General features: G+C 30.8%; 1 protein-coding gene across 2 annotated transcripts; it reads right to left on the bottom strand.

Moving 5' to 3' along the window:
• Positions 1-3,092: 3,092 nt before the first annotated feature.
• On the bottom strand, positions 3,093-21,994 carry LOC115875053 (extensin-like). 2 transcript variants are annotated; one of them, XM_030890401.1, is made up of 5 exons: positions 21,958-21,994; positions 15,265-15,725; positions 12,871-13,022; positions 4,702-4,909; positions 3,093-4,282 (listed from the first exon to the last, which is right to left on the bottom strand). In XM_030890401.1, the coding sequence occupies exons 1-5, from the start codon at positions 21,967-21,969 to the stop codon at positions 4,102-4,104; spliced, it is 1,014 nt and encodes a 337-aa protein (XP_030746261.1). In that variant the 5' UTR covers positions 21,970-21,994; the 3' UTR covers positions 3,093-4,101. The 2 variants fall into 2 exon arrangements, with proteins under 2 accessions (XP_030746261.1, XP_030746268.1); XM_030890408.1 differs by having other exon boundaries at positions 4,146-4,282; positions 4,673-4,909.
• Positions 21,995-22,309: the final 315 nt, after the last annotated feature.

Genomic DNA, 22,309 nt, shown 5'->3' with positions numbered 1-22,309 from the left:
ACTTTTTGGGGCGTACGAATTCAAGAAAGAAAGAATTATAGAAATGGCATTATGTAAAGTAGACAATTTATTTATTAGAAGCAGTTACAACACAAATTAGCATTAGGTGAATTCACTTGAATAACCAATTACAATGGTGATCTCCATTATTCTTTATTCGATTTGGTTGTTAATGAATACCATTAGCCCAGATATTGTTTATATGGAATAGAATAGAATGGAACTTACCGTATGATCGAAAAAAAAAACGGCGTCTAAAACGGCTAGGTCAATCTCTAGACGTCGTTCGCTAAAAATTGACAGAAAACTTTTGACAAAAATTAACACACACGTTAATTTCGGGAGACGGTAATGCAATTTTATCGTCGTGTATAAAACAATGTTTTTTTCAATAGCGAGAAATTATTATTTCAAAGAATTTCTTACGTGTAGAAAAACTATTGTGCTGGGTTAGCGTTGGTTTCTCTGTAATTTGACAAATAAATAAAGCTGTCTCTTTAGTTGTCAGTTTTGAGTCAATATTTTTTAATTCTCTTTCGTGTCGATTGCTGATTGAATTGGAGCCAGAAATGGCTCAAAACGAAATCAGTAAATTACCAACAGATATTCAGGCTGAGGCGACAAACGCCATATCCAAACTACTTCCATTTAAATCCCGAATAACTAATGAAAAGGAATACAAAAATTTTTAAAAATAGTGCGAGAAGAAATAAAGTTTTTAACCTATCCTCGCTGTTAAAGTACCATTTAATCTACCTCTGCGGTTAAAGTACTATTTTATCTACTATTTTTGATAGATATAAGACAATTTTAACAGTTGCTATGGAAAAAAAAATATTTTTACTCAATGTGAAAATAAATTACAGTCTTTTTAAAGCCAGCTGTCAGTAAACGCCATTAAAAAACGAAGAAGAGTATGAGCCAAATCATTTCATCGATTGTCATTCCCCTGCCGTCTTTGACGCCGTTTTTTTTCGATCGTGTGGTACTTACTATACATCTATTTCTAAAAAAAAATCTGACCTATTTTTAGTAAACATGTATGCAATAAATTACAAAAATATAAAAATTGTTTCATTGCTTTATATAGTTACAGACAAATATTAGGAAATCGTAAGAAACTCATTCGGGAAAATACCATGTAAAATAAAAACATATCTTCCACGCAAGAACGCTTTCCTTAAGAGCGAAAAAAATAAGTGTGAGAGAGAGGGAAGACACAGAAATTGCAGAAATCACTTTTACTTTTCGTTAGGGATGTGCATTTTAAGGAAAATTATCGATATCGATTTTATCACATAAATAAACGTAGTTTTAATCGAACTTTATAGCTGAATAAATACTGTTTTATATCCAATATATGCGTATACTGTATACACTGCTCTAGAGTTTCGTTAGATATCTCCATAATCTCGACTTTATTTTATCATTTTTCTTTAAATAAATAAATGGCCTTTAATAGCACTGACTTTTAAGTTGCGTTTAGAACAAACAGGATAGAGTTTAAAAAAGAAAGAACCAATATAAAGAATATAGAAAAAAATGTAAAAAGAAGTACAAGAATTAATAAAAAAAAGGAAGAAAGAAAAAAATAGTTTTGAAGCTTAGAAAACTTAAAAAAAAACAAAAAAAGTATAGAAAAAAACAGAAATAGAATAAAAAATTAAAAAAAAATAATAGAGATATTAGAAAAAAAATATGAATAAAGAGTTAAAGTCAAAAAGTGGTTTCAAGATAGAAAAAAACTAAATAAAAGTAAGAAACATTTAGACAGAATAAATAAAGTGAAATAAAAATAAAAAATAAATAGAAATCTACACTAAAAATACCAAAACATATTCAAAAAAGATAGAAAAATAGTTACTGAGCTAAATTTACTTCTTAAATAAAGAAGTACGTTACCTTCTATCCCTGGATGGTCTGGCACCCAGAGATATGTTGATATACTAAAAATAGATCGATATTTTGGTATATCGACATAGCAACACGTCTCTACATTAAGTACAAACGCAGTTTGGTTGTTTAAACGGTTGCGGAACCAGACATTACCTCTTCTATTCAAATCAAATAGATAGTTCTACGCCTAGAAATGTATATTCTATATCAATTTAGGTTTATGTAACGCTACTTAAAGAGATATTGATTGCTAAATCATTCAATCATCGGAGATTTCGATTAACACACTCTTTAGGCCGTTGAAAATTGTATCAGCAAGTAGCATAATAAGGAAACAAGTGTGTGAACGTTTTGAATGTATTCTTTGCCGCTAAATTTCTGCATAGAGCTTGTATTTTCTTAGGAACTTGTATAGACAACCAGTAATTATTATAGAATGATTTATACATTCACCATATAGTCAATAATGATATACTGTTTTATAACTACACAACAAAAAAACTTTAAATGGGAAGACTGTTTCTTCTCTTGAATTTGATTTGCTATTTTTTTCTTAAATATCTATATTTTTAAAGGAGGTTACTAAAGAATAAAATTTCAAAGATTCTTGTAATAAAAATTTATTTACAAAGATACAAAATAGGTCTAACTTACACAAGTACAAACTTTTGCCTTTTTTAGAGGCTATTTATTTAAGAGGCAAGATTTTTACACAGGCAGATTTACAGATTCTACATCTGTAAGAGTCTGAAATCTATAAATGGTTTGTATTACAGATTTTACATCTGACAACCATAAGTATTACAGAAGAAAAATAGGAAATTATAGAAAACAGTCACAGAAAAGAAGAAAATAAAGCATATATAGATTGAAAAAGTACATAGTACAGATTTTTTATATATGCTTTACAGTTAACAGTCAAGGAAGAGTTAAATATTTAGAAAAAATAAAAGAGGATTGAAGAAAGTAATAAAAAAGGTAAATAATTATGAAGTGTAAAGAAATGACAAAAAAAGAATAGTATAGAAAAGTAGAAAAATTAATAGAATTAAAAACAAATAGGATATAGTTTAAAGAAGAAAGGAACAATACAAAGATTAGAAAAGAAGAAATGTTAGAAGGAAAAGAAAAATTAATAAAAAAGAAGGAAAAATCGTGAATAGAAATAAAGAAATTAAAAAGATCAAAAAAAGATAATATAGGAGAAGAAAAAAAAAAGAAAGGTAACAACATAATCAAAATAAAAATAGAATTCACAGAAAAATAGGAAAAGGAATATGAATAAAGTTTAAAGACACAAAGTGATACAGAGAAAAAGAAAGTAGTAAAAAAGTGTAGAGAAATTTAAGAGAGAAGGATAAAATGAAACAAAGAAGAAAATAAATGGAAAAAAGGACTAAACATACCAGAACAAATTAAAAAAATAGAAAAATAGTAATTGAGCTAATTTTGCTTCTTAAATATAGAAGTATCTTTCTCGTGGTTTTTTATTAACATCTAAGACGAATTAAATTGATAATAAATTTATTTGAGGCAAAAAAGAAAAAATAAAAGTAAAAGAATAGTCAAAATAAGAGGAAAAATATAGAAAAGAAAAAAGAAAAGATTTATAAATAAAGGTCAAAGATAGAAATCGTTATAAAAGAGGAAATTATCAGATTAAAGTAAGAAAAATCAGGATAGAGGGAATAAGGAAGGAAAGAATGGAAAAAATAAATAGAAATCTAGATTACAAATACCATGACAGATTAAAGAACATATAAAAACATAGACATTGAGCTGTTTTTACTTCTTAAATAGGAATTGTGTCTCTCATGGTATTTTTTATGAAAATTAAAAATCTGATAGAGTGCAATGGTGCTGAGTTTTTTTTGAGATAAAAAAGAAAAAAGTAGAGATGAAAGAAATGGAAACACAAAATCAAAATAAGAAAGAAAATAACAAATAGAAAAGAGAAAAGTATAAAGTAAGAATAAATTAGATAAAAGTAAGAAAAAATAGGACAGAAACAGTACAGAGGTAGAAATACAGGATAGAAAAGAAAAATAAATAGAAGTCAAGAATATAAATACCATGACAGACTAAATAACATATAAAAAAATAGACAGTGGGTTATTTTTACTTCTCAAAGAAAGTAAGTATGTCTCCCATGGTATTTTTCACGAAAATTAAATTGAAAAAATCCTAAAAAACATTTTTTTTGTTCTAATAATAGCCAAAACTGATATCGTGCAGTGGTGCTGAGTCTCCTTGTGGTAAAGCATAGTCTTTGCTGAGTTGATCTAAGATTGAGCCTCCATTTGGCCGACCAGCTGAAGGTTTTGGTGCAGGTCTGTATTGGGGCGCTGGCCTGGGTGCTGGTGCAAACGATGGTTGAGGTGGGGGTCTAAAAATAACATGGTTTTATTAAGTTGTTTTTCAAAAACGTTATAAATATAATATGTTTACTAAAGCATTTTAATAACTAGGAAAACCCAAGTATGGTAAAGGGCGTATTTTGCATGATAAACGTATTTTTTAGATATTTTCATATTTCGTAAAAATTGTCACATTTGATGCATATTTTGAGCAAAACCTTTTCATATACAGGGTTACTCAGGGCGATGGTAGTTTAGACATTTATGGAAAAACGGTGATAGTATTTTTTTGAATATTTTCAAAAGTTGGTATCTCTTGCAGTAATCTAAGGATCATTACGAATCACCCTATATATTATGTATAAATTTAAAAAAAACATATTTGGGTTTCCCAACTAATAACTAATAAATATACTGACGTAACTAGAAAAACTGGACTGACGTGTACCTGGATGGTGACTGCAAGGTGGCCCCTTGGTCAGCAAATCCAAACTTAGGAGCTGGAGCCGGTCTACTTGGGGGGCCAAAGTTTTCAACTGATACTGGGGCCGCGTTGGCGAACACTGGCCTTGGGGGTGCAGGAGCTGGGGAGAAGGCTGGCTTGGGGGCTGGTCTGGAGGGAATATTGAAGTCCTGCAGGGGTGAGAATGAGGGACCTGGAAGGAAAATTATGTAGAACTAGTAAAAAAAATATTTTAATGTTATAAATTATAAACCAAAATTTTCTGCATCAAATTATGTTTTTTTTTAACTCTCTTTGTTCTAGCGAGCTGTCTTTTTTTTTAAATAATTTTAATGCCATATTCATTATTTGTTTTTAAATCATTTTACGAAAGCTGACTTGAGACTTAAAATTTAAGTAACTTTCAAAATGATTTCTGATATAAATCTTTATTGCAAAATAGAAAAAGAATTAAATCCTTAAAAACGTCTTTTAAAAGATTTAAATCTTTTTATAAAAGAGTGACTTAAATGAGATTTTTATATATTTTTATGATAAATTAATTATTTAAAAAAAAAGGTTTTTGTAGACGTATCTGTCTACTAAAACCGTTGACGTTCTGTTAAAATGACATTATGTCAAGTTAAACTTCAAAATTAACAATTACTACCTGATAACAATTACTTAATAAGGTAAAACCAAAAAGCCCCAAACTTTCTGTATGATTACTAATTTTTACGTAGGTATGTTATGTTTATATATGTTATGTTCTTTAAAATCAAAGAAGCGTTTGCCATACATTACTAGCATCTACAGATTTTACCTTATTAAGTAATTATTGTTATCAGGTAGTAATTGTTAATTTTGAAGTTTAACTTAATTGATATAATGTCATTTTAAAAGTCAGAACGTCGACGTTTTTGTAGACGTATCTGTTTTAAAACACTAAAGTGTTCTCGAATAGTTGAATTTAAATATTTTAAATAGTTTTTTCTTTATTCTTTATAATTTTTTTGCTTCCGACGACGGAAAGAGATAAAATTTAAGCATTTTTTTGTTCGTTAGGCAAATTTTGTATACAGGGTGGCCCATCGAAAACGTTCCATAAGACATAACGGCCAGGATATTTTTTTTTTTCAAAAAATCCAAAAACACGTCAATTTTGTTTGTGAGGGGGACAACTTTTGCCCCAAAAATGATTGCAAAATATTCAACCCCCTAAGCGGGGGTGTCATCCCCCAACTTTTTTCAAATGGGAAGGGGGTCAAGTGGCACCGCAACGAAAAGAGCTTTCTATTATCTATATTTCCCTGCTTCGTTTTTGAAAATCGGTCGAATCATTGAGAAAATACGAAGGATTGAAATTTGAAAAGTTTATTTAAACATTTATCAGAGTAAATGATAAGGATAAATTCCTTCGACCGCAATTTGCTTTTTTTTCTTATTATTTCTAGACGTTTACGCATTTTTTCACTTGTCACAAGGTTGAACGATCAGGTGCGGTCTCAATATCGTTAAATAGAAAACAAATTTCTTGCAGTCGAGGTATATAATAAAATTATATAAGGATTCTTGCCACTTAACTGCTAATATAGAAATTTAATTCTACGCTGTGTTTGTCATAATGCGGATCAACCTGCTCTCACTACCGGTTTCGGAGCCCTACTCCATCATCAGGTGAGCTTGGGATTTACCTCTACTGCAAGAAATTTGTTTTCTATTTTTAAAATATTTTATGGGTATATGTGGGAAGGCAATGTGCATAATTGAAAATTATTTTGAAATGTACATCAATTTTGGATTCTTGGGCATAAAATAAGGCATTTATTATAAGGGTTTGGTTGTGAATCTTGTCGTTTTTGAGATATTTAAAGATATGTAAATATGCCTGCTGTAATAAAAAAGTTTGTCAACACTTTGTACATAACTTTTCAGAATTAATTCTTGTGCTGACTTTCAAGCCAGACAAATAAACTTTACTAAAAAATTTGATTGCTTCCTTAAATGTATACAGGGATATCAAAAATTGCTGGTCTATTTTAAATATTTATTTTACATAAAAACTTCGTTATTTCAAATGCAACACTGTGTATTTTTTTAAATAAGTCGAATCAGATTTAAAGGCTCTTTCAAACTATAATAGGGTTTCCTATACCTATCTGGCTCAGATTTTGAATAAAAAGCGATTTTTCAATAAAATTGTAATCAAGATGGCTGGTGTCGCCATGGCAATTTTTTGGTGACACTTAGTAGCTATTTTCAAAATCGACTTTAGTATATGGACTTTATTTAAATTTATATAACAGGTTATTTTTATTTAATTTACCTACGAAGGTTAATAACTAAGTATCAAAAAAAACGAAGCAGTATCTGCTGGTGGAAGGAATGGATATGTTACTAGTGATTTTATTTTGTGAGGACAATTGCTTGTTGGCCTGAAGGATTTTAATTTGACAAGTGTTCCTTTGAAAAACTACTTTTCCTATTTCGCAAAGCTGATAGTGTGGTATATTAGGCAGAAACCTGTCGCTGGAAGTGAAGAAAATTAATTTGCCTTAATTGGTTCTTTTATAGAAAATCCTTTTTGTAATTATTTTTATTTACCATGAATGGACAAGTCATCGTAATATAAATCAAAGAAGAAGAACTACTTCTTTATTTTTCTTGATAAAATAATCAATACTTACTTATTAAACTATGGTAAATTAAATAAAAGTAAACTAATGTCGATTTTGAAATTAGCTACTAACTGTCACTAGCAAATTGCCATGGCGATACCAGCCATCTTGATTACTATTTTATTAAAAAATCGCTTTTTATTCAAAATCTGAGCCAGATAGGAAACCCTAATATACTTTGAAAGAGCATTTAAATCTGCTTCGACTTATTTAAAAAAATACATAGTGTTGTATTTAAAATAACCAATTTTTTATGTAAAATACTACCTACCCCTGTATACATGTAAGGAAGCAATCAAATTTCTTAGTAAAGTTTATTTCTCTGGCTTGAAAGTTAACACAAGAATTAATCCCGAGAAGTACTGTACAGGGTGTTGACAAACTTTTTTATTATAGCATGCATATTTAAATATCTTTAAATATCTCAAAAACCAAAGCTTTTAAACATATTAAACCCTTATAATAAATGCCTTATTTTATATCCAAGAATTCAAAAATGAAATAAAATACCGGGTGTTCCATAAGAAAAAATATAACTTTGGTATGGATCTTAGTTTTGACACACCCTGTACATTTCAAAATAATTTTAAATGATGCACATTGCCGTCCCACATATACCCATAAAATATTTTGTTTCTACACCTTTCTGTTTTCGTATAATCAACCGAGGCGAATGAGGTGCGCCACCCTGTATAAGTTATACAATAGTTAATGCGTTAAGTACTTATTTACCCATGACACAGAAAAATAGGATATAAATAATAGATTAATAGAAAAACAGAAACGGAGATTTTTATTTAATACAGTCAACTTTTTATAGTTTTTTTATGAATGTAAGTATTATTATATTTTTACCACCCTGTATCAATTACTATAAAAATGCAAATAGAGCAAAAGCTTTTTTAAAAGATAGGAAACCATAATGTACTAAAATTTACATCAACGGTGAAAAGATGTTTTAATTACCCTTCTTCTGCTCTGAAAAGCATCATCCCTCACATAAAATTGCAAATATTTTAAAAACGATTAAAGTTCGATATAGAATATAGAATATTATACACAAAACAGGTTTAGAATTTCACGTGGAATCCAAAAAGTAAAAGATATTATGTACCAGAGTGCAAAAAATCATGATTTTTATAAAAAAAATTAAAAATCGATTTTTTTAATTTTAATCAATTTTTTTTTTTGGTTTTAATCGGATTTTTTAATTATTTTAATGAATTTTCTATTTAAAGTCCTATCCTAAATGGCTAAATATTTGTAACTCTGCCTGATATTGACAATATTAGCATTTCTACGGTGGGTGACGTTTTTCGATATCGGTGACCGATATATTTTATTCTGTAAACTTTGCCGCAAAAAAAAAGTTTTGGGTACCAAAAACAGAAAAAACAGTTTATCAATGTTAAATAAAAACACTAAATCACCACAATACACCAAAACACTTTTATTTTACACTGGACGCGCGTTTCGCTAACCACGTTAGCATCATCAGCAGATGATAATAAACTATTTTAATCTAACAGTTTATAATCATCTGCTGATGATGCTAACGTGGTTAGCGAAACGCGCGTCCAGTCGTTCTGTTAAATGACATTATGTCAAGGTTAAACTTCAAAATTAACAATTACTACCTGATAACAATTACTTAATAAGGTCAAAGCCCCAAACTTTCTGTATGATTACTAATTTTACGTAGGTATGTTATGTTTATATATGTTATGTTCTTTAAAATCAAAGAAGCTGCTTGCCATACATTACTAGCATCTACAGATTTTACCTTATTAAGTAATTATTGTTATCAGGTAGTAATTGTTAATTTTGAAGTTTAACTTAATTGATATAATGTCATTTTAAAAGTCAGAACGTCGACGTTTTTGTAGACGTATCTGTTTTAAAACACTAAAGTGTTCTCGAATAGTTGAATTTAAATATTTTAAATAGTTTTTTCTTTATTCTTTATATTTTTTTTGCTTCCGACGACGGAAAGAGATAAACTTTAAGCATTTTTTTGTTCGTTAGCTGTCCTCACTATTAAGCATAGGAAAGCAACAAATAAAGTCCGAAGTTCCAAGTTTAACCTTGATATAGTGAGCCAGTTGGTTTGCCGTAAAGGGAGATGGGATATTGGACACAACGACATAATGCCAGGCTTTTCTAATGGAGGGTTTGTGAGGTGGGGGAGTACTGACTTTAGAAGAAGTGACACCCACTGAGGCTTGGTAAAGGGAGCAGGTTGATCCGCATTATGACAAACACAGCGTAGAATTAAATTTCTATATTAGCAGTTAAGTGGCAAGAATCCTTATATAATTTTATTAATATCGTTAAACTGACCCACAATAGAATTTCCAAAAATACCAGCCCGCGACGATCAAAATCGTCTTCGTTGAGTTCTTGTACCAACTGAATTTTGTACGTGTGGAACTTGTGTTTTTTTAATAACGTTTGGAGACTTGTACGATTCACGCCGATCTCATTGGCTAATTTTCTTGTACTCAGCGTACTATCCATGGCAACTTGGCCCAATACGAATACCTCCATAGCTTCATTTACTACAGGATTTTCCCTCTGCCTCTTTTTATTCATAACGGAATCAGTTTCGTGAAATTTTGCTACTAAATCGCGAACAATTTTGCCATAAAGGTGTTTGCCAGGATGGCGTTCATTGAATATCTGCGCAAACCGATTGCCACATTCATTATTTTTAAAATAAAGTTCGATTATATCCACTTTTTCTGCAAGTGAGTACACCATAATTGTTAAAAAGTTTAACGATATTGAGAAGAACTTCAACGCACAAGTCACAGAACAGCTATCTAGCAACTACCGCACCTGATCGTTCAACCTGGCAAGTGAAAAAATGCGTAAACATCTAGAAATAATAAGAAAAAACAGCAATTTGGTCGAAGGAATGTATCCTTATCATTTACTCTGATAAATGTTTATATATACTTTTCAAATTTCAATCCTTCATATTTTCTCAATGACTCGACCGATTTTCAAAAACGAAGCGGGGAAATATAGAAAATTGAAAGCTCTTTTCATTGCGGTGCCACTTGACACCCCTCCCCATTTGAAAAAAGTTGGGGGATGACACCCCCGCTTAGAGGGTTGAAGATTTTGCAATCATTTTTGTCGCAAAAGTTGTCTCTCTAACAAACAAAATTGACGTATTTTTGGATTTTCTGAAAATAAAATTAACCTGGCCGTTATGCCTTGCGGAACGTTTTCGATGGGCCACCCTGTATTTGTAAACCTAACTTCTGACAAGCAGCGTCCGTTTAGGTTTAACGCAGAAGTGTTTACAAAAATTAACTATTTTATTTTGTAGATTTTCTTGCAGTGGCGATTTTTTTGGGATACGTTATATTGATTTAAGTTTTTTATGAAAATGACTTAACTTGGAAGAAAATGATTTAATACAAAGACTTAACTTTTAAATCATTTAAACTTTATGTTGAAATTGACTTAAAATTTGAATCGTTTCAATTTTAGAAATCACATGAGACTTAAAATTTAAGTCTTTTTGAAACTGACTTGTTGACAGCTCTGAATGTGGATAAACTACATATTTATTTATATCACGCTCTATGTCGAATATACCCACTGGCGTATGACCGCCAAGTGTCATACCACAGTACCGCTCTGAATATCAAGGCAAAACCGATTAAAACGCCCAGTATATTATACCTTACAATTAAAAACAAGTATTTACAGGAAGCACCTTAAGACACATACTCTTTCGCAATTTTTAACATATTATTGTATGTTCCACATTGCCAATGTTAATAGCCATGTATTAACTGATATTTTTTAACAGATTACGATATTATACAGGGTTGTTCACCACATACGACACTGAGTATTGTAGCTAAACGATGAGATTTTTACAAATTGTAAGTTTGGGGTTTGTTGAAGGACTATTAGAGCTACAATTTAAAAATATTTTTACAAGATACAGAGTGTCCCAAATAAATAAAAAATATCAAAGTTGTATTTTTTTTAAATGGAACACCCTGTATATTATTACATTTTTAGTTTCTAAGTTTAAATAAAAGTTAATTTGATTAAGGTTTATTATACTTAAACCTTACCGTTTTTGAAATATTTTCAATTTTGTGAAATTGCAGTAAACGGCAATAACTTCTTTAATTTAAATAGAATGCCCGGTATATTTTAGGAGAATCAGATGCACAATTAAATTGTCTATCAAATTGTATTATACCATTTTTTACCTATCCCTTCAAGTTTTCGTAGAAAATGCATTTTCTTATAATTTAGACCTCATTTATCAATATATCCATGGAATATTGACATTTTAGATTGTTTTTAAAGCAACAAATGTACAAAATGTAATAGACTAGTAATATTATCGTTTTTAGCAAAACGATAATATTACTAGCCCATTTGTATGCAAAAAGAAAACTATTTAAATCTTTATAAAAGAGTATACCATTAATTAAATATAACACCATTATTTCCGCCCATATACTAATTAATTACATACTTAATTGTGTTCGTTAATAAATTATTATAATAAATGTGGATTTGAGTCAGAAATCAGTATTATAATAAGTTATCAAATTAAAGTCTCTGTTGTTATAAATAAGCATTGATTAAAAAATGAAATATCATTTTTAAGGTGTTACTTTTTATCACACTGTCTAATGCCCATACAAAATTCAGTTTTTTAGTATTTGGAGCAATTATTATTAATCAACGTAAAGAGTCAGTTAATGTAGTTTGAATACTGGAATCATATTAATTGATCCTCTTTAACAAACATATAAACAGTTTTTTTTTATTTTTTAATTAAATAAACGAATTATATCGACAATATTAGTATCTGTACTCTTTAAAAATTTGGTACATCTTTAAAAATAATCTAAAATGTCAATAGTCCATGGGTATATTGATAAATAAGTTCTAATTTACAAGAAAAGGCATTTTCTACGGAAACTTAAAGAGATAGGTAAAAAATGGTATAATATAATTTGATAGACAATTAAATTGTGCATCTGATTCTTGTAAAATATACAGGGTATTCCATTTAAATTAAACAAGTTATTGCCGTTTGAAGCTAATAATTATTTAAAATAAATTTTTAGACACTCTGTATATTTAGTATTAAAAATTTCGATACCCTTGGAGAAATGAAGCCTTAAAATTTTTACTGCAATTTCACAAAATTGAAAATATTTCAAAAACGGTAAGGTTTAAGTATAATAAACCTTAATCAAATTTACCTTTATTTTAATCGTAGAAACTAAAAATGTAATAATATACAGGGTGTTCCATTTAAAAAAATACAACTTTGATATTTTTTACTTATTTGGGACACTCTGTATCTTGTAAAATTATTTTTAAATTGTACCTCTAATAGTCCTTCATCGAACCCAAAACTTACAATTTGTAAAAATCTCATCATTTAGCTACAATACTCCGTGTCGTATGTGGTGAACAACCCTGTATATCTTGTTCTGGTACGTACTTGGTGCAGGTCTTGGTGCGGGCTCGAAGGTTTGTGGAGCGGAGTATTCGATTGGTGCAGGCCTTGGAGCAGGTCGTGGAGCTGGTCTTGGAGCAGGTCTAGCTACAGGACCCGAAGAGAATTCGAATGTGCTGGTTGGGACAGGTTTTGGTCTAAAATTATCGAAAATCAATAAAATATTATGCACAAAACCGAATATAAATTCATGTTAAATAATATATAAAAAGCAACACTATTCGCACACTCCCCTTAATGTATACAGGGTGTAAAAGAAAAAATATTGTATAACACATCTCTAAGTGATACTTCACATAAAAATGAAAAAAAAGAGTTCGTATGTACCTATGCCCTAAAATACTTTTTGAGGAAGATTAATGTATATTTTTTACGTAAAAAAAAACATTTTTTTACAAAGCATTATTTCTTTACACCCTGTATTAATTTATTTTAAACCGCCCATACTAAAATATGTTAATAGAAAGTTGGTAGGCAGTTCTTTTAGTTTCAATTATCTCAAAAACTGCGACTTTGACTGATTTTGAAGTTATTATAAATTTTGTTGCAAATATTATTCCTAATCTTAAATTGAAAACCGCGTTTCGCTAGCTACTGTAATTTTGGAGTTACGATTTTTTAAAGTTTTTAACCCCCTCCCATACCCCCTTACCTACCTCCACCCCTACCAAAAGCTAATGGCCAGATTCTCGGGTGCCACAGTATTTTTGTGCCAAATTTGTTAAAATTGGTTTAGCGGTTTTTGAGTTACCGTGCTACAGACAGACGGACAGACAGAGTAAAATTAAAAAAGTTTTTTTTGTCGATCTTCATTATATATTATAATCGTATATCTGTTGATCTTATATTTGTTTATTGAAAAGTAAAAAGATCCTTTGTATTTTTAAAGTACCTGTATAAGGACATATAAACAGAAACATTATCTAACAAACACATATTAAAATATACATACATTATAAGCATTTTCAAACCTGTGAATACTGTACATATCATAAAAAAGGCTAAAAATTGAGCACAATATTCATGGCCTTATAATAATAATATTATACACTAAACCAGCTTTATCATAGTTTTTAAACTGTTAAAATTATAATAAATTATATTTTTTTAATATTAATTTTACAATTAACGTAAATTTCATCCTCAAATGGATTATTTTGCATGAATATACCTTGTAAAAGTAATAAATTTAAGTAGAGGGTTCGTTGTCTAATCGGCTGTTGATGTCTCTCAGTTTATATCAAACATTTCATAGAAATAGAATTATAAACTAAACTTTAGGATCTTTAAAGATTCTTTTTTATATTATCAGAAGGTATTTTAAAATAAAATTGTTTCTTAAAAGCGAAAAATTAACCTTCAGCATGCTGAGAGAGAAAAATACTGATTTCTGTCAAACTGCCTCCCAGACAGTCAAAAACTGTAATTTTTTAAACGGTTTTTTTTTACAACAAGCTCTTAGTAAAACCTCAGTTTATTATGTAACTTACGGTGATTACAGTTGAAGCTTTTGGTGTTACAAGAGCAAAATAAAACACTAATTCAGCGCAATACATTAAAACACCTTTCTTAGATTTCAAACCTTTATTTTCTCTTGAGCTCTTGATTGTAATAGGTCTGCAAAGAAAGATTCTCCGCTAATTTAATGTCTCTCTAAAATGCATGTTTGTTTTTAGAGCTTTTTAATTTTTTTTTTCATAGCAACTGTTAAAATTGTCTTATATCTATCAAAAATAGTAGATAAAATAGTACTTTAACCGCAAAGGTAGATTAAATAATACTTTAACAGCGAGGATAGGTTAAAAACTTTATTTCTTCCCGCACGTTTTTTAATTGCTTCCATTTTTGTATTCCTTTTCATAAGTTATTCGGGATTTAAATGGAAGTAGTTTGGATATGGCGTTTGTCGTCTCAGCCTGAGGTAATTTACTTATTTCGTATTGAGCCATTTCTGGCTCCAATTCAATCAGCAATCGACACGAAATAGAATTAAAAAATATTGACTCAAAACTGACAACTAAAGAGACAGCTTTATTTATTTGTCAAATTACATAGAAACGAACGCCAACCCAGCACAATATTTTTTCTTCTCGTAATAAATTTCTTGAAATAATAATTTCTGAATATTTTTTAAAACGTAACTCGCTATGGAAAAGAATATTGTTTTATACACGACGATAAAATTGCATTATCGTCTTGTATAAAAACTAATATTAAGCTTGTTATTTGAAGTGGACATCTCTCTCTTAACAAATTTTGAATTGATAACCACAAACATATTACTTTGAAAAAGACACGAATATTCACACTCTACAAGTTTTTTGTGTGTACTGGTAAATTAGTGTTTTTTTTACTTTTTATTTTTATTGTGCAACTTACGCTGATTGGGCCCTCAAACTCCCTTGCTGAGGCTCATCCACAGGCTGATAATCGTACTCAGGCAACAACTCCCCATTTTTATCAGTCGTCTCATCAACTAAAGTCGGTGGTGGCACAGTGATTCCCTCCCCAGCAGGAGCAAACCCGTACTTGGTAGCACCATATTCAATAACTCTGACTTTTCCAACATCATCAACATAACCATACTTTCCCTTAACCTCTCCAGTGGGAAGTTTGGTTTCGATCTTGAACGAACCATCGGCAGATTCGTAACCGTAGGTATATGAGCCATCGTCGTTGTGCCTGTCAATTTGCTTGATGATGGGCACTGGAGTAGGTCTTGGAGCTGCTGAAGGACCTGAGTAGTTTGGTTTTACACGTGGGGGTGCTGGTCTTGGTGGAGCAAAGTCAAAGTCTTGTGCTAGGGTGTGTTGTGTGGCTAATAAAGCCACCACAACAAACTAGAATAAAGAAAGGAATGTATTAATATCAATTTAGTAGTTTCAAACAACTTATTATAATATATGTTGGAGGCAGATGCCGAATTCGGCCCATGTCCGAAATAATTAGACATATGGCGATTTGTTCATACTAAACTTGCCAAATGCGTGCAACTTCGTGGTTATAAATAGTCTTTATATAACTTTTTTGCAGAGGGGGTTAATCTTTTTTTTGGTATACTATTGTAACGTTTTTAGTTCGTTACATGTCTTTTTTATATATAATATATGATGTCTGGCCTATCATCACCGGATTCCCTCTCGTTCAGGCCGGATAGTTTATTTGACGCGTAATTTTTACGTTCCCTAGTCGCCAACCCTGTTAGCGTTCGACACAACCCTGTTATTGCTCTGAGGAGGCGCTGTCAACATCGCTTCTGTCAACTGTCTCCGTGCTTAACTTCACTTTGTTTTGACGCTCTGTTGTATCCCAGCTTTTGGAAATGGTGATTATTTAAGTCTTGCTGTATAATTTGTATCAGCTGCTACTTCGAGGCTACAGGTAAAGATGAGTTATTACCTTTTATAGATTCGATATTATTATTGAATATTTTTAGGGTAGAGTTACGGATGTCTCAACTTGTATTTGTGTTTTGCTGGCACGTTGGCGTCCCTTTTCTTTTGTCCTCCAGAATGTCACATGGAAGAAAGGACATGTTGTTTATTATTTATTGAGCCCTCTAAGTATTTCGAGGTAGGTTTTTGTTTATTAGACCTTGTTTGGTTTTAAACAAGAGTTTCATATTTTTAGGGTCCAAGGTACGGACTGTGTCCAAGGTACGGACTGTGTTTAAGGTACAAACTGTGTCCAAGGTACGGACTATTTCCAAGGTACGGACTGTGTCCAAGGTACGGACTGTGTCCAAGGTACGGACTATTTCCAAGGTACGGGTAGTGTCTTATGTACAGACATTATCTTATGTACAGATGTCCTGTGGACGAGGGTCCCCAGTAAGAATGATTTTTTTTCTTACATATAAGTGCCACAGCGTGGATGTAGCTTGAGTCCCATGCTGCTTCACTCCCATTTCTAAGCCTAGTCAGTAGCTACGGCTGTAGTGATTCATGGTGTCCTCAATCTGGCCTCTTTTGTTGTTTTGGCCAACAGGATCGCCGACAGACAGTACAGAGATGCTAGACCACCTCACGCTGCTACTGTTTGAAGCAAGGTTACATAAAAGAACAGCTAAGTGTATATTTAAGTTCTAGTTTTACATTTAACATCTAAAACATTTTCAGTCTTAAACAATAACGTACCTACATCTTAAGTAATATCGTACAGACTATGTTCAGTGGTTAGATTGTTAAGAACATTCATGTCAATATAATCTTTAAAATATAATTTAGATCTTAGGTTTCATTGCATTACGTCTTTTAATGGTATTACTTTTATAGATATTATTGCACTATTTTAATAGATGGATAATCAAACATAGATTCTAGAATCTACAGGTTGTAACATCTTCGATTTAGCATCATATGGAATATATCAAATTAATTAAAGTAATGCTACATTTCATATTTTCTCTTAAACTTTACACGTCCTGTATTTTATCGTAGTTGTTTTCATTGATATTTAGTACGACTCTTACCACCACTTTCTTTGACATAAACCACTATATATTTACTAGAACTCTACAATGTCATGTATCAGCAAAGAACGTCATGAATAAATATAGTCATTAGTTTTAAGTATTATACAACTGTGTTTTCTTTCTCTGTACATGCCTGGCGCCCAATATCTATATATCTTTTGTTAATTATTACTGATTAATTTTCTCTCTAGTGAAATACCTTATCCACCACTGCTCTCCGATGAAAAGCTGCCGTTCGCAGTGGTAGTGGTTTAAAAAACGCTACACTATAATAACAAAAGATTAACACCCTCCGCATAGAAGTTGAAACCAATGCAATCAAAACTCTTCCGCTTAACTTTGTAGATATAGGTAGATAAAATCCTTAAGTGACTGACATACTGATTAATCACGATCCTGCTCAAACCACTCAACGTAAGAAGCTCAATTATGGCATACAGGTTGATTCTAGGGTGTAAAGGTTCGATAAGAAGGGATTTTTCGAAATTCCAGTTCCAAGAGGGTGAAACCACCCCTCAAATATTACAATATTTTTATTTAAAAAACGGTCAAGTTTCCGAAAAAACGCTTAAACACGTATATTTTATTTTGTTTTTTTACATATTTTAAGATTTTTTAAAAATGTATACAGGGTGTTTCGAAAAATCTGGTCATTGATTAATCACGATCCTGCTTAAAGCGCTTGACGTAAAAAGCTGATTTTTGGAAAACAGATTGGCTTTAGGGTCTTTAGGGATTTTTCGAAACTCGAATTCTAAGGGGATGAAACTATCCCTCAAATATTAAAATATTTTTGATTTAAAAACCGGTGAGTTTTTCGGAAAAACTCTTAAACGCGTATATTTTATTGTGTTGTTTTACATATTTTAAGATTTTTTATAAATTTATACAGATGTTTCATAAAATATGACCATTGAGTAATCACGATTCTGCTTAAACGGCTTGACGTTTAAAGCTGATTTTTGCCAAACGGATTGACTGTGGGGTGTAGAGGTTCGATAAGGAGGGGTTTCTCGAACCTCAAATTCCAAGAGGGTGAAAACGCCCCTCAAATATTACAATATTTGTTATTGAAAAAACGGTTAGTCTTTCGGGAAAACGCTTGGAAAAGCATAATTTATTTGGTTTTTATACATATTTTGAAATTTTTTAAAAAATCATACAGGGTGTTCCAAAAAGTTGGGTAATTTCTTAACCACGATTCTTCTTAAACTGCTTGACGTAAAAAGCGTATTTTTGGCAAAGGGATTTTTCGAAAGTCAAATTCCAACGAGATGAAACTACCACTCAAATATTACCAAGTTATATAATAATATCGCCATATTGTTTTTTCTCATGCTGACATAAATGTGAGAAAATTTTATCCAGTTTATATGTTTATGGAAATTCTTGCTTTGCTTTATCATCACCATTACAATTGATTAATTCGACGCGAACGAAGTATACGCTAGTTACAATATATTATGTAGTATGGCTGTGATATTTTATGGATGCGTATCCATCTTCTAAGCAGTAAATCGAATCTCACGATTCATTTTTAATACTTATTCAATTGACTCTAGAAGGAAGTGCAAAAATAACTGAATCAATAGCATAAAGAATCACACCAAGGAAAGCCGGGTAGATTACTTTGTTACAATACTTATTATTACTTCCAAGATCACAATTTCGCAATAACGGGGCGACTGTACATAACTTGACACTCCATTTCTTACATAAAAGCCTGTTTGTTCTAAACGGAATTTCTAAAATTGTATCTGGCAAAAGGAATTAATTCAGATAACTTTGCATGTATTAACCTTGTAAAACGCCACTTAATGCTCTACTTCTTTTCATTTGCGGTCAGATATTATTCGCGAAGGCGTATATAACGTTATATAAATATACTTTTACACCGAAAATGTAGATAGCGATCGGAAACAATACCAAAATTATACAGATTGTCCAAAAAATTTAGTCATATAAGAATTAGAGCCGTAAATCTAAATAAATAAAACAAAGTGAGGTTAAAGAAGCAGTAGACTCTAAAAGAAAGATAAAAGAGGCTTTTTTAATACAATCTAATAAAAATAAATGTATTGCTCATGCATCTGTAGATGTTAGTAATGTACAGCAATCGCGTTTTTGATTTTAAAGAACATAACATAAATAAACATAACATACGTAAATATTAAAAACAAATTAAAAATAATCATTCAAAAAGTTTGAAGATCTTTAGTTTTAACTTATTAAATAATTGTTTTCCAATTACTAAAAACACTTGGAGGAAAATTATAATAAATAAAAAATAATGAAGGCTTTACCCCCTGTATTTATGAAGCCAAACCAAACTTTTACGTGGGGAATCTCTCCATGAGAGATGGACCATGTTTTTTGAAACACCCTGTATACTCAGAACGAATTAAATTTTAACTGTTCTAAAACAATGCATGCATTTTGTACAAGCACATTCCAATTAAAGGTCTGAACCAGTTATTAGCATATCCTGGGTTGGCCGAAAAAACCTTCGACATAACTACAACCAAGATCGTCAACTTTTGATAAAACTGCAGCCTTTAATTCAGATCAAGGAAGTGCGAGATTTAAGCATAATTCTCCATAACCACGCCTTTTAAATGATACAATAAAAAAAAACGGCGTCATAGAAGGCTTAGGCATGATAATCGATGATAATTTCGGCGAGGTTAAGCTCTAGACACGTCATTTACGTACCATTACGGGAAACTATTTTTTTGGAAATAGATGTGTGTCTGTAAACATTCTATCCTTCTTTAATCATATATCTTTATGTCAATTTTTAGTAATTAACGTCTAGAGATTGACCTAGCCAAAAATATCATCGATTGTCATGCCTCAGCCGTCTTTGACGCCGTTTTTTTTTTCGATCGTACGATACAATTATGAAAAATTAAATTATATTATCATAAACTGGAAAATAACAAAAATATGCTGTAAATTTGGTCTTATTCTGATTTTTTTTTTACTAAACGCGGTTTTTTTTTATTTTGAATCAAAAATTCAGTACAGGATACGGTCGGGTTAGGTGTGATATGGTACTATGGTACCATTTACCACGCCCATAAATACGTGTTACCGTCCCCATGACTATGGGGATATATTAAAGGTCATATACCAGTTTTTTAATTGATATTGTTTCTGTTATGTCGAGTAGTACTTTTAAATTTCTGCTTTTGTCTTAACTTTGACAAGTTGAAACGAATGCTGTGCCTTTATTTGATGTTGACAGTCAATAAATAATGATATAAATTGCTTTTATATTCACTCTTTTCTGTACAGAGTGCCTCAAAATGAACTGAGAATTATGTTAACGAGATTCTCTATGTTAAATGTCTAATAAAATAATATAACTTGTGTTTTAGAGAAACAAACATATTTTTAGTTTATCAAGCAGTCCCATAGTTCATTATTAGACATTCAATTATTAAAACATTAAAAGAATAGAAAATACATCTCTATAAAATGATACCAACTGTGGAGCTTATAGAAAACTATTTGAGAAGAAAGTTTGCTATTAGTCATTGTTACATTACACACCCTGTATAAATTTTAACAACTCAAAATATTAAATTTTCTCCCCATCTTGGTGTGTCTCAAAAGTGGCTCACCCCTATAACGTTTTTATTTTTCCAGATAAAATAACGAGATTTGGTATGTTAGTATATGACCGAGTTACCATATGTCAAAAGTTGACATATGATATGTCATTCTATTCAGAGCGTAATTTTCTATCGAATGAAGTAAAAAAATACTGAGGGTGCCATTTAAAAATCTAAAGTTGTAGTCATTTCCGGTGAAACAGGAAGTGACCGAAAACAATTGAATACGTCAATCAATCCTAATTTATGTCATGTACTAACATAGCTAATCTCGTTTTTTAACTAAAAAAATAAAAAAGTTATGGGTGTGAGTCACTTTTGGGACGCACAATATAATATATTGTATAAAAAATATACTGTATAAAATAAACCATTCTTCTCATATATAGGGTGAGTCTAAAATAAATGCAAATATTTTAGGGGTAGTACATTTCAAATGCAGAAACACGTCTATGAGGTTTTTTCGCCAAAAAAAAAATTAAGAATTTGTAATTTTTCCAAAAAAAAAATTTTTAGTTAAAAACATAATATCTTGATAATATGGCAACATGGTAGTAGATTAAATTTTCAAAAAAGAAAACCCAGAAAATAACCCCCTAACTTAAAATTTAAGCAGCAAAAATTTTTTAAGTAAAATAACTCCATTATTTTGGACTTTTTGAAAAACGGCAAAAAGAAAATATGTTTCTTTTATCGAGATCTACCAGCCCTGAACATATTTGCACTTATTTAAGACTCACCCTGTATAGTTAACAATATTTAAACAAATTGCTAATAATCCATTTTTCTGATACACACTGTATATACTAATATAAAGGTACCAAATAGTGTATTCAAGTATTTTCAAATAATTAAATATGACATCTTCACAAAAGAATTAATCAAAAAGCAAAACAAAAATAATTAGGGCAGTGAATATTTAAAAAAATGTGTCATGGTATGCATGTAGGTTAGTGTAACTGTAACGGAAAAAGTACTCACGTATTTCAACATGTTTGGCGATTGATTTGCACCGCACTGAAGTGGCGCGGGGGGCCGTACCTTTCCTTTTTATAAGTGCGCCACGGACAAAAGTAGGGGGCAAGGTCCCCAACATGCCGGTCACTGTCTTTCCTGTCATTGCTATTGAACCACCGGAACGATTTAAGGAAGAAACCCTTGGATTTTTTGATTTTTACGCCGGTTCTTCTTTTTTTGGCAACCAAGAAAACGTTAAAAACAAGTTATTTTATCCTGTTTTTATTTTAAACAGGATTTTTTTATATTTAAGTGCCCTGAAAGACATCTAAATCAATGTCAATTGAAGGCAAGTTTTTATAGAAGGGGTAATTAC

This window comes from Sitophilus oryzae, unplaced genomic scaffold (genome assembly GCF_002938485.1).
Source record: "Sitophilus oryzae breed Bouriz unplaced genomic scaffold, Soryzae_2.0 scaffold_1018_pilon_pilon, whole genome shotgun sequence".
Taxonomy (NCBI): domain Eukaryota; kingdom Metazoa; phylum Arthropoda; class Insecta; order Coleoptera; family Curculionidae; genus Sitophilus; species Sitophilus oryzae.
This window is presented reverse-complemented; position numbering and strand designations above follow the sequence as displayed.

Bases quoted from the DNA above. Each gene is read 5' to 3' on its own strand.
- LOC115875053 (XM_030890401.1), bottom strand. The intron at 13,023-15,264 runs GTAAGTTGCACA...CGATAATTTTAG, and splicing joins AGTTTGAGGGCCCAATCAGC to ACCAAAACCTGTCCCAACCA. The intron at 4,910-12,870 runs GTACGTACCAGA...TTTTCCTTCCAG, and splicing joins CGCACCAAGACCTGCACCAA to GTCCCTCATTCTCACCCCTG.